General features: G+C 40.8%; 1 protein-coding gene across 3 annotated transcripts in view; it reads left to right on the top strand.

Annotated features, from left to right (window-relative positions):
- Positions 1-550: 550 nt before the first annotated feature.
- LOC140846911 (enoyl-CoA delta isomerase 2-like) overlaps positions 551-12646 on the top strand; it is a 79751-nt gene continuing 67655 nt past the window's right edge. For all 3 annotated transcript variants that reach the window (XM_073225171.1, XM_073225172.1, XM_073225170.1), the window contains exons 1-2: positions 551-1133; positions 5423-5611. In XM_073225171.1, the coding sequence (XP_073081272.1) occupies positions 552-1133; positions 5423-5611 (771 nt within the window). In that variant the 5' untranslated portion in view covers position 551. The remainder of the gene's footprint in view (positions 1134-5422; positions 5612-12646) is intronic.

Raw genomic sequence — 12646 nt, 5'->3', positions numbered from 1 at the left:
GCCAGTATCCCAAATAACAAGTAGAAAGGAGCTCTGTCAACCTATATAAGAGTTTTTAAAGGCAGAGAGGGAATGGAAAAAAGGAAATCACCAGTCAAGAATGCCTTGTTTTAAGCAAGGTTGCCCTCCTAACTGGAGTGGAAGGGTTCTCCTTGTGCTGGCCAGGAAATGCCACGCTGAGGGCTACATTCCGGGGAGGGGGGAAGGAGGGTTGATTTTTAAATTGCAGTTAGGTTAGTAAGTCTTAAGTTTGCTGACCTGGGGCCTTAGTGTAAGTGACTCCATCTTGGCCTGTGGTTTTCTTTATAACAGCACCCGGTTCCAAGCAGTGATTTTTTTTGTTGATATTTCTCCTGGAACTGGGCGAGACGACAGTCAAAGGCCCTTCCAACTCTAAAGAACTCTTACCCAAATATTTTGTTAAATGCTTTGACATAATTCGGAATTATCCACAGACGGTTACTGACCTAAAAAGACGGGTATGAAATACCTGACAGACCTCGTTTGATACCCCGACGTCTAACAGGTCTGGAAGCCTTTCCTCCTTTGGAATGAATACAGTGTCCACCGTGCCCCCGCCCCTCTCTAACGGAGGGCTCCTCCGCGCCGGCGCCAGGCCCGGGGGGAAGCGGCCCCTCCTCCGGACCCTCGCGGGACCGCCGCTCTCCCCCGGCAGCCCAGCGCCCGCAGAGCTCCCGTGCTTCCGTTACACACGTGGCTCCTCCGCAGGCGCCAGTCGCGAGGCGCTCGCACAGCCGCAGGGACCAGCTCGCGCCTCCATCTCTCTGTCCTGGCCCCGCCGCGGGGGAAGGCGTCTCTCCACCGCGCGCCGTCACGCCCGGCTCCCGGACGGGGAGCGCACGCTCCCGGAAGGGAAGTACCCGAACTCCGGCCTCCCGGCCCACACAGCTCCCACCCGCCCCCGCGCGCCGGCCCCGCCCGGGCCCCGCCCCCGTGCGCCCGCCCCGCCCAGGCCCCGCCCCGACCATTCGCGTCCCTGCCCATTTCCGGCCCCGCCCTCGAGCCCGGCTCCGCCCCTGCCCGGGCGGCTACCGGCCCAACCCACCCGGGGTGGCCATGACCGGGTTGGCTGCGGGACTGCGGCGACCCCGGTGTTCCAGCGCGGTCAGAAGGTAAGCGCTGAGTCTGGGCCCAAGGTAGCGGCCCGCAGGAGCCGCCTTTTCTGCTACCTTGTCTCGGTAGCAACAAGGTTATGCTTCAACGGTTTTCTAGGCAAAGAGCGACATCGAGTGTCCGCCAGCGCGCGCCGTCCCGCGCTGGGTCGGAGAGGGTCGTGAGGCCTGAGCTGCGGCTCTCTGCCCGCGCGTCCCGCGGGCCGCAGCCGGGTGGCTGCTTGCGGTTGCAAACGTAATTTGCTAAAATGTGGTGGAACATGTAAGCTTTGTTAATTTGCTGAACAGTGTAGATAGACACCCAAGCTGGTTATCGTCAGTGTGGGATTCAACTGCCCCTTGGGTGATACTTCTGCTGTAATGCTAAGCGGCAAGATACACAAGCTATGTAAAAACAGAAAACGAAGCTATGTAGAGGAAACAAGAAACCTTGGAAGGTGCTTGTTTCCTTGAAATGGTGGAATTACGAGTGATTTACCTGTTTTATGTATTAAACGTGTTTTGTAATTTTTTTAAACTCAATTTATTTTATATAAATGTTTGCGTTATATTTTGTGAGAACTTGAGCAGTTAAGGCCTCCTATGGGCACTGTAGATTTTCCTTTCGTTTTCTGCTTGGAACTTGCCAGGTGCCAAATAGACTTAGGATGCAAAACTTTTTCCCTTTTCGGAAAGGAAAAGAAAAAAGGAATTCAAGTATTTAATATGAAACTTACTGAACACTAATTTTGTTGAACTACACACCAATTCTGTTGAATATTTCAAGGTTTGAACCTAAAGGTCGTTATGCTGTTTGAGTTACATTATTGCAGAGATGATACATTTGTTAGATTTGGGCTTTATTTGTAACTGTATTATCTTAATCTTTGGTGCCATTAACTTTATTCTCAGGGTCATCATTGTGAACATCCATTTTTTGCCTGTACCTCCATGGTGTTCATTGAAGCTTCCCCCTCTCCTTTGCTTAACAGTGTGTGTTTAAAAACTTAGCCCACCATGCTTTCCTGTTTTTACTCTGCTACTAGTTGGCTGGGTAAACATCAGGGGTGAAGACTGAGCATGCTCAGCCTGGCTTCACAGACTAACATCCACGGCAGTAGATTTCCCCCAGGTAGGTACCCCACCTCTAAGAAAGAACTGGCTCTCTGGAGTACCAGTGGCTGCTCATCTGTACTTTTGAGCATTTCTGGTCTCTCCTCCGCTTCTGCCTTTGGGTATGTTGCAACACACATTTTGCTGAGCAGGGAGGAAGGAATTGACCTAACAGTTTATAAATCGGTGAGTGCAGAGGCTGTTTCTCACCTTTGGACACAAACACCTAAACTTTTTCTGTGCACTTTACCCACTTGGTCTGTTTCCTGGTCACTTCTGTCTTGCATTTTCTGTACTTTCGTTTACTTGTTGTTTGGGTCAAAGTTTACTTCAGCCGTTTGGGTTCTGGCTACTTTTATCTCTATTTAATTTGGATTGCTACAAATACTGTGCCGGATTGTAACTTGCTTTGCCTTTATTTTAGAATTACTACAGTTAGTTTCTGTATTGATTTTGTATCTAGGAATTATTTTGGAAGCCACTAACCATTTGTGGCCAGCTATATAGGGGCAAGTATAGGGAAAATACAGGGAAACAGCATTTTGGTACATAAGATTTGAGAACAATTAGAAATCTGCCTGCCTATTTGCAGCCCTCTGCAGGTGATTAGTTTCCAAGTATTTCAGCTGCGTGTGAGTAGAAGCACAATGAGAGCCAGTCAGAAGGACTTTTGAAAATTCAGTGAATGGAGTGAAACAGTTGAAGAAGGATCCAGGAAATGAAGCGAAGCTAAAACTCAATGCACTATATAAGCAGGTAAATGCCTAAGATCTGATATAAATTTGGAGCCATTTTGAACAGATGACTCTTCAAATAAATACGCCATATATTTTACTAAAATGTAGCTTTAATATTTTTAGGGTTTGTGTTGCTGCCTTTCCTCTAAAGAGTGCATACATGAGAATTTTTGTATATTAGACTTTGATGAAAGTAATCTCTCAGGATCACTCCAGAGTAAAAGAGATTTAAAAGATAAAACAACCAAGTGTGTGGACAGTATTTGGTGACATTACTATAATCAATGAAAAGGTTATTTTGAGACATCTCGGGACATTTGAATATGGACTGAGTATGAGATAATACCTAGGAATTATTGTCAGTGGTGTCATGGTTCTGTAAGAAAATAAGAAAATGTTGATTTTTTTTTTTTTTTTAGGAATGCACACTAAGTAGGTAGGGGTAAAATAGTGTGGTATTTGGGTTTCACTAAAATAAGAAAGAAGAAAAAGACTGACAAAGCAAGTATGGTAAATGATCATTGTTGAACGTGGGTGATGAGTATAGGGAATTCATTATCTACTTTTGTGTGTATTTGAAAATTTTTATAATGAAATCTTAAAGTTAAGTTTGTAAAAATTAAGTTTGCAATGTTTAAAGATTACCCTGAAAAGTCAGCCCCTCAGGGCTCCTGTGTGTTATCTGTTTTTCTCTTTTTGTGATTCTTGTGTGCAAAAGAATTTTAACTTTGCCCAAGAAGAGTTCTGGACTTTGCCCTTGGCCTCTGGGAGTACTCGCTAAACTCTTGAAATGCCATGCCTAATAGGAGTTCTTTGTTTGCATCGGGAGTCTAACAATGTCATTTAGAGTGGGGGCTTCAGGTTACATTCAGTCATGCCTGCATATGCAGCTGCAAATGAAAACTGTGAACACGAAGGCTAGAGTAGTCTTCCCTGGCGGGCAGTGCTCCATGTGCGTTGTCACACGTCATTCTAGGAGACGAATGCTGTCCTGACTCCATGGTGGGGGCTGGGGGGGCGCTGGTGGACTGTGCTGCCTCTAATTTCTCAGGTGGCTTTACTCTTGCAGAGTGATTCTGGTCTCTTTGTCTTTGGAGAGTCAAAGCCTCCTTGTCTTCCCAATGGGTTTCAGCCCCAGGCAAGTTCGCTATAGATTCAGTGTGACCAAAGAAATGACAGTAGGACATTCTTGGGGTGAAAGGGTTTATTACCCGGCTTGTTCTTTCGGCGGTAGGTCGAGCACTAGCGTCTCTGCCTCTGCCCAGAAAATTGGGCCGAGCTCTCTATATAGCGGGATTATAGTTTATTGCCTACGGGTGTGGAAGCAGTAGCCTAGCGACAGGCCAGTTACATCATCAAGTGGTTTAAGTTCAGTGAGAATCCTGGCCATAGGAACCCCAACTTCCCCACACTCCTTTACTGCCTTTGTTTTTCAAAGTCTCTTCCTTCTTTCCTCTTTTAGCTAATTATAAAATAAAAAAAGTTTTTAATGTGGCTAAGTGGAGTTTTAAATTGTCATTTCTATTTTATTCATCTCAAAATACTCACCCAGCCTATTCTCAAACAAGTGAAATTTAGTTGCTTTTTGCTTTCTCCTTGCTCCATCCTTCAGTTAAGTTTCTTTAGGGCCACTGGCTCTGACCACCTCCACCCCTGCTCTCCAGCTACAGCTCTTTTGCTCAGTTACCAGGAATCTACTCCTGAATTAATGGTGTTTTTTTTAATACCTTTGAATGAGCCTTTAGAATGTACTGTGGATTTCCAAGCATTTGTTGGCTAGTTACCTTTGAAGATTGTTTGCTTGGATGCTTTGGTTGTGTGTGAAAAAAGTGATCATCAATATAAAACCAATAAACTATTAGAATTTTTTTTAAAGTACTCTTCCAAATCCCTTTTCTTACATTATTTTCATATGCGGGTAGTTATAACTTACTTTAGAGACTGATAGCCAATAGCACATTTTGTCTCTCCACTCTTTTTTCCATTGTTTGTGCACTTTTAGCAACAGCATCAAAGAGAGGGCAAGAGGAAAGCTCAGATCAATTTATGTACTTACGGAAGTATTTGGGAGGGGAAGGTGCATTCATCCTAGCTGTACATTTTATGGATCTTAAATATTGAAGACTCCAATAATTCCCACTCTCATTTCCACAGGCAACTGAAGGACCTTGTAATACACCCAAACCAAGTATTTTTGACTTGATCAATAAGGCTAAGTGGGATGCATGGAATTCTCTTGGCAGCCTGTCCAAGGTCCATTTACTTGATTCACTTGTTTGCTCTTACTGTACTTGCTATACTCTTGAAGAAAGTTGGGTGCTTCTCATGAAACCATCATAGATGAAGCCTTTGAGATCTTGATGTGCTTCTGTTGAATCAGAACCGCTGTTCTTTCTTCACTGTAGGGTGCTAGTTTTCAGCCTAGAAAGTTTCTCAAAATGCTGTCATCTCCTCCTTCAGGAAACTGCCAGGAAGAACTATGTGGATATGGTGTCCAGTCTGAGTTCTTCTTCTGAATCTTCTAGCCAAATAAAGCCTGGAGCCGACGGGGAGCAACGGGGATATGAAACCCTGGTGGTGACCTCTCAAGATGGCATCACAAAGATCATGTTGAACCGGCCCACCAAAAAGAATGCCATCAGCACTCAGGTAACATCACCTGCCCTGGGAGTTTGTCCGCTTTTCTTTTCTTCCTCTCTCTATTGCACTCAAATACTCTGGTGTTGCAGCATCATTCCTATTTTTGTGTTATCTGTTGTTTGATCTGTGTGGGAAGATTAATAATTGTGGCTGCTACTTCGTGCAGCAGAATTGAGCATTCGTTATTTAGAATTTGTGAGCTTTGGATAGATTCTACATGCTCAGAAGGCACTGCAACTTTCCTAAGGATGGAAGCACAAATAAATTAATATAAAAGAAACATACAGTGTTCTAATAGAATATGCATAGATGTTCGTTCTCTAGGTTTGTATAGACCATCCCCAGAAGTATCTTCATGTCAGTTAGACTTCAGAGTCAGTACTGTTCTACCGGCACGGAACTTTATTTTGTACAGGTAGAGGAATGAAAGGGCTTCATCTTAAATATATTTTAACCCACCTCTGCTTGAAATGAGCTGCTTGGCAAGGGTAACTTAGTCTTTCAATCTGTTACTGAACTAGAATGATAATGAAAATAACCACTTTAGCCCTTTCCCTTTGAAAAAAATATATAGGGAGTTAGTTGGATGTGTGGTGCTGAGCTGGGAGTAAAATTTGAAAGGGCTCCTAACTCCTTTCATGGGGCTTATTATCTACGTTGTGGTAGAAAGAGCAAACAAACTTAATATAGTCTTAAAGTAAGAATTCCTTGAAGTTGCATACATGCCACTCAGTTAATGAAGCATTGGATTCTCAAAACTTTATTTACTCTTCTCCTGACTCATTTCTGTATAATCAGGGGAATAATATAGTGGTAATCATAATAGCTTCTCCTTACAATGTGCCTGGTATGTGTCAGTACTTCCCATTAATTCTCATAAGGAGCATTCCATTAACAATAATTAGATTAAGTAGTAACTTGCTCAAATTCATGTAACTAATAAACAAGAAAATCTAAATCCCTGATATATCCAAGTCCTAATCCTGGCTCTTGCCAGTACCCCATCATACTATGTCATCATAACAACAGTAATAATGGAAGTACTTCCTGATTCCCACCCTCATGGATATGTTTTCACATTTATTTATATATGCAAAATCCATACGTTTGTTTATTTCAGTGTCTCTGTGTCTAAATATCAGTCTGCTTCGTCATTCTCTCCCATATTGATGTCTCATCTAAGACAGAAGCTGCACCTGTTTTAAATGCAGGAAAGGTGTGATAACTACACATCCTAGATTTTTCAGAGATGTTGATGATTTAAAATACGGGGCCCATTGTCCTTCGCAACTATTACCATGTCTTGGAAATCCCAGCATTTTAACAATCATTAACCCCTCCCAGAATGCCTGGGACACTGGTGCTTCCTTTTTTTTTTAACAATTTTTTTTATTCAGGTATTATTGATATACACTCTTATGAAGGTTTCACATGAAAAACAATGTGGTTACTATATTCACCCATATTATCAAGTCCCTACTAATACTCCATTGCAGTCACTATCCATCAGTGTAGTAAGATGCCACAGAATCACTACTTCTCTGTCCTGCACTGTCCTCCCCATGAAACCCTCTCATGTATACTAATCATAATACCCCTCAATCCCCTTCTCCCTGCCTGCCCACCCGCCCTGCCCCACCCCTCCTCTTTGGAAACTGGTAGTCCCTTCTTGGAGTTTGTGAGTCTGCTGTTATTTTGTTCCTTCAGTTTTGCTTTGTTCTTGTACTCCACAAATGAAGGAAATCATTTGGTACTTGTCTTTCTCTGCCTGGCTTATTTCACTGAGCATAATACCCTCCAGCTCCATCCATGTTGTTGCAAATGGTAGGATTTCTTTCTTTCTTCTTTCTTATGGCTGAATAGTATTTCATTGTGTATGTTTACCACACCTTCTTTATCCATTCATCTACTGATGGACATGTAGGTTGCTTCCATATCTTGGCTATTGTAAATAGTGCTGCAATAAACATAAGGAATGCATATGTCTTTTTGAATCTCAGAATTTGTATCCTTTGGGTAAATTTCTAGGAGTGGAATTCCCAGGTCAAATGGTATTTCTATTTTTAATTTCTTTTAAGAGGAACCTCCATATTGCTTTCCACAATGGTTGAACTAGTTTACATTCCCACCAGCAGTGTAGGAGGGTTCCCCTTTCTCTGCATCCTCACCAGCATTTGTTTCTTAGTCTTTTCAATTTTGGCTATCCTAACTAGTGTGAGGTGATATCTCATTATGGTTTAAATTTGCATTTACCTGAAGATTAGCAATGTGGAGCATCTTTTCATGTGCCTGTTGGCCATCTGAATTTCTTTGGAGAATAGTTTGTTCATAAACTACGCCGATTTTTTAATCAGGTTATTTCCTTTTTGTTGTTGAGGCATGTGACTTCTTTATATATTTTGTATGTAAACCCTTTATCATATATGTTGTTTACAAATATATTATCCCATACTGTAGGATGTCTTTTTATTTTACTGATGGTGTCCTTTGCTGTAGACAAGGTTTTTAGTTTGATGTACTTCCATTTGTTCATTTTTGCTTTTGTTTCCCTTGCCCAAGGAGATCTGTTCAGGAAAATGTTGCTCATGTTTATATTCAGGAGATTTTTGCCTATGTTTTCTTTTAAGAGTTTTAAGGTTTCATGACTTACATTCAGGTCTTTGATCCATTTTGAATTTACTTTTGTGTATGGGTTAGACAATAATCCACTTTCATTCTCTTGCATGTAGCTGTCCAGTTTTGCCAACACCAGTTGTTGAAGAGGCTGTCATTTCCCCATTGTATGCCCATGGCTCCTTTATCATATATTAATTCACCATCTGTGCTTGGGTTTATACCTGGACTCTCCAGTCTGTTCCATTGGTCTATGGGTCTGTTCTTGTGCCACTACCAAATTGTCTTGACTACTGTGGCTTGGTAGTAGAGCTTGAAGTTGGGGAGCATAATCCCCCCAGCTTTATTTCAGGATTGCTTTGGCTATTTGGTGTCTTTTGTGGTTCTGTGTGAATTTTAGAACTATTTGCTCTACTTTGTTGAAGAATGCTGCTGGTATTTTGATAGGAATGGCATTGAATCTGTAGATTGCTTCAGGCAGGATGGCCATTTTGACAATATTAATTCTTCCTGTGCATAAGCATGGAACATATTTTGATTTATTGGTATCTTCTTTAATTTATCTCACGAGTGTCTTGTAGTTTTCATGGCATTGGTCTTTCACTTCCTTCCTTAGATTTATTTCTAGGTATTTTATTCTTTTTGATGCAATAGTGAATGGAATTGTTTTCCTGATTTCTCTTTCTGCTAGTTCATCATCAGTGTATAGGAATGCAACAGATTTCTGTGTATTAACTTTGTATCCTGCAACTTTGCTGAATTCAGATATTAGATCTGATAGTTTTGGAGTGGATTCTTTAGGGTTTTTTATGTACAGTATCATGATATCTGCTAACAATGACAGTTTAACTTCTTCCTTACCAGTCTGGATGCCTTTTATTTCTTTGTGTTGTCTGATTGCTGTGGCTAGGACCTCCAGTACTATGTTGAATAAAAGTGAGTGAGTGGGCATCCTTGTCTTGTTCCTGATCTTAAAGGAAAAGCATTCAGCTTCTCGCTGTTAAGTATGCTGTTGGCTGCAGGTTTGTCATATATGGCATTTATTATGTTGAGGTACTTGCCCTCTATACCGATTTTGTTGAGCGTTTTTATCATGAGCGAATGTTGAATTTTGTTGAATACTTTTCCAGCATCTTTGGAGATGATCATGTGGTTTTTGTCATTCTTTTTGTTGATGTGGTGGATGATATTGACAGATTTTCAAATATTGTACCATGCTTGCATCCCTGGAATAAATCCTACATGATCCTGATGGATGATATTTTCATGTATTTTTGAATTTGGTTTGCTAATACTTTGTTGAGTATTTTTGCATCTATTTTCATCAGGGATATTGGTCTGTAATTTTCTTTCTTTGCAGTATCTTTGCCTGGTTTTGGTATTAGAGTGATGCTGGCCTCGTAGAATGAGTTTGGGAGTATTCCCTCCTCTTCTACTTTTTGGAAAACTTTAAAGAGGATAGGTATTAGGTCTTCACTGAATATTTGATAAAATTCAGCAGTGAAACCTTCTTGTCTAGGCATTTTGTTCTTAGGTAACTTTTTCATTACCAGTTCAATTTCATTAGTGATAATTGGTTTGTTCAGATTTTCTGTTTTTTCCTGGGTCAGTCTTGGAAGGTTGTATTTTTCTAGAAAGTTGTCCATTTCTTCTAGGTTATGCAGTTTGTTAGCATATAATTTTTCATAGTAATTAATTTCTAGTTTCATACCTTTGTGATCTGAGAAGCTGGTTGTTACAATCTCAGTTTTTCCGAGTGTACTGAGTTTTTGTGGCCTAGTATGTGATCTATTCTTGAAAATGTTACATGTGCACTTGACAAGAATGTGTATCCTGCTGCTTTTGGGTGGAGTGTTCTGCAGATGTCTGTTAGGTCCATCTGTTCTAATGTGTTGTTCAGTGCCTCTGTGCCCTTACTTATTTTCCTCTGGTTGATCTGTCCTTTGGAGTGGGTAGAGTGTTGAAGTCTCCTGAAATGAATGCATTGCATTCTATTTTCCCCTGTAATTCTGTTAGTATTTGTTTCACATATATAGGTGATCCTGTGTTGGATGCATAGATATTTATAATGGTTATATCCTCTTGTTGGACTGACTCCTTTATCATTATGTAATGTCCTTCTTTGTCTCTTTTTACTTTCTTTGTTTTGAAGTCTATTTCATCTGATACAAGTACTGCAACTCCTGCTTTTTTCTCCCTATTAGTTGCATGAGATATATTTTTATATCACTTCACTTTTAGTCTGTGTATGTCTTTGGGTTTGATGTGAGTCTCTTGTAGGTAGCATATAGATGGATCTTGTTTTTTATGTATCCATTCAGTGACTATATGTCTTTTGATTGGTACATTCAGACCATTTACATTTAAGGTGATTATCGATAGGTATGTACATATTGCCAGTGCAGGCTTTAGATTTGTGGTTACCATAGGTTCAAGGGTAACTTCTTTGCTATCTAACAGTCTAACTTAGCTCCCTTACTATGCTATTAGAAACCCAATTTAAAGGTTCTTTTTTTTCCTCCTTTTTCTTCCTCCTATATTCTTCATATATTAGGTATCATATTCTGTACTCTTTGTCTATCCCTTGACTAACTTTGGGGGTAATTGATTTAATTTTGCATCTGCTTGGTAATTAGTTGTTCTACTTTCTTTACTGTGGTGGTATTTCCTCTGGTGACAGCTATTTAGCCTTAGGAACACCTCCATCTATAGCAGTCCCTCCAAAATACACTGTAGAAGTGTTTTGTGGTAGGTAAATTCTCTCAGCTTTTACGTATGTGGAAATTGTTTAATCCCTCCTTCAAATTTAAATGGTAATCATGCCGGGTAGATTATTCTTTGTTCAAAGCCCTTCTGCTTCATTGCATTAAATACATCATGCCACTCCCTTCTGGCCTCTAAGGTTTCTGTTGAGAAGTCTGATGATAACCTGATGGGTTTTCCTTTGCATGTGCTCTTTTTTCTCTCTCTGGCTGCTTTTGATAGTCTGTCCTTATCCGTGATCTTTGCCATCCATTTTAATTATTATATGTCTTGGTGTTATCTGCCTTGGGTCCCTTGTGTTGTGAGATCTGTGCACCTCCATGGACTGAGAGACTATCTCTTTCTCCAGATTGGGGAAGGTTTCAGCAATTACCTCCTCAAAGATACTTTCTGTACCTTTTTTCTCTCTTCTTCTTCTGGTACCCCTATAATGTGAATATTGATTGTTCCATTTGGATTGGTCACAGTTCCTCAATATTCTTTCATTCCTAGAGATCCTTTTTTCTCTCTGTGCCTCTGCTTCTTTTTTTTTTCTATTTTTTTTTTTTGGTATCATTAATCTGCAATTACAAGAGGAACATTATGTTTACTAGACTCCTCCCATCACCAAGTACCCCCCACATACCCCATTACAGTCACTGTCCATCAGCATAGTAAGATGTTGTAGAATCACTAAATGTCTTCTCTGTGTTGTACAGCCCTCCCCGTGCCCCCCAAATTATACATGCTAATCATACTATCCCCTTTCTTTCCCCCCCCTTATCCTTCCCTTCCCACACATCCTCCCCAGTCCTTTTCCCTTTGGTAACTGTTAGTCCATTCTTAGGTTCTGTGAGTCTGCTGCTGTTTTGTTCCTTCAGTTTTTTCTTTGTTCTCATAGTTCACATATGAGTGAAATCATTTGATACTTGTCTTTCTCCACCTGGCTTATTTCACTGAGCATAATATTCTCTAGCTCCATCCATGTTGTTGCAAATGGTAGGATTTGTTTTCTTCTTATGGCTGAATAATATTCCATTGGGTATATGTACCACATCTTCTTTATCCATTCATCTACTGATGGACACTTAAGTTGCTTCCATTTCTTGGCTATTGTAAATAGTGCTGCATTAAACATAGGGGTGCATATGTCTTTTTCAAACTGGGCTGCTGCATTCTTAGGGTAAATTCCTAGAAGTGGAATTCATAGGTCAAATGGTATTTCTATTTTGAGTTTTTTGAGGAACCTCCATACTGCTTTCCACAATGGTTGAACTAATTTACATTCCCACCAGCAGTGTAGAGGGTTCCCCTTTCTCCACAACCTCGCCAACATGTGTTGTTTGTCTTTTGGATGGTGGCAATCCTTACTGGTGTGAGGTGATTTCTCATTGTGGTTTTAATTTGCATTTCTCTGATGACTAGCAATGTGGAACATCTTTTCATGTGTCTGTTGGCCATCTGAATTTCTTCTTTGGAGAAGTGTCTATTCAGCTCCTCTGCCCATTTTTTAATTGGATTATTTCCTTTATGTTTGTTGAAGTATGTGAGCTCTTTATATATTTTGGATGTCAACCCTTTATCGGATCTGTCATTTATAAATATATTCTCCCATACTGTAGGATACCTTTTTGTTCTATTGATAGTGTCCTTTGCTGTACAGAAGCTTTTCAGCTTGATATAGTCCCA

This window comes from Manis javanica, chromosome 16 (assembly GCF_040802235.1).
Source record: "Manis javanica isolate MJ-LG chromosome 16, MJ_LKY, whole genome shotgun sequence".
Lineage (NCBI taxonomy): Eukaryota > Metazoa > Chordata > Mammalia > Pholidota > Manidae > Manis > Manis javanica.
Note: the sequence above shows the minus strand (reverse complement) of the source record. Positions and strands in the feature narration are given on the sequence as shown.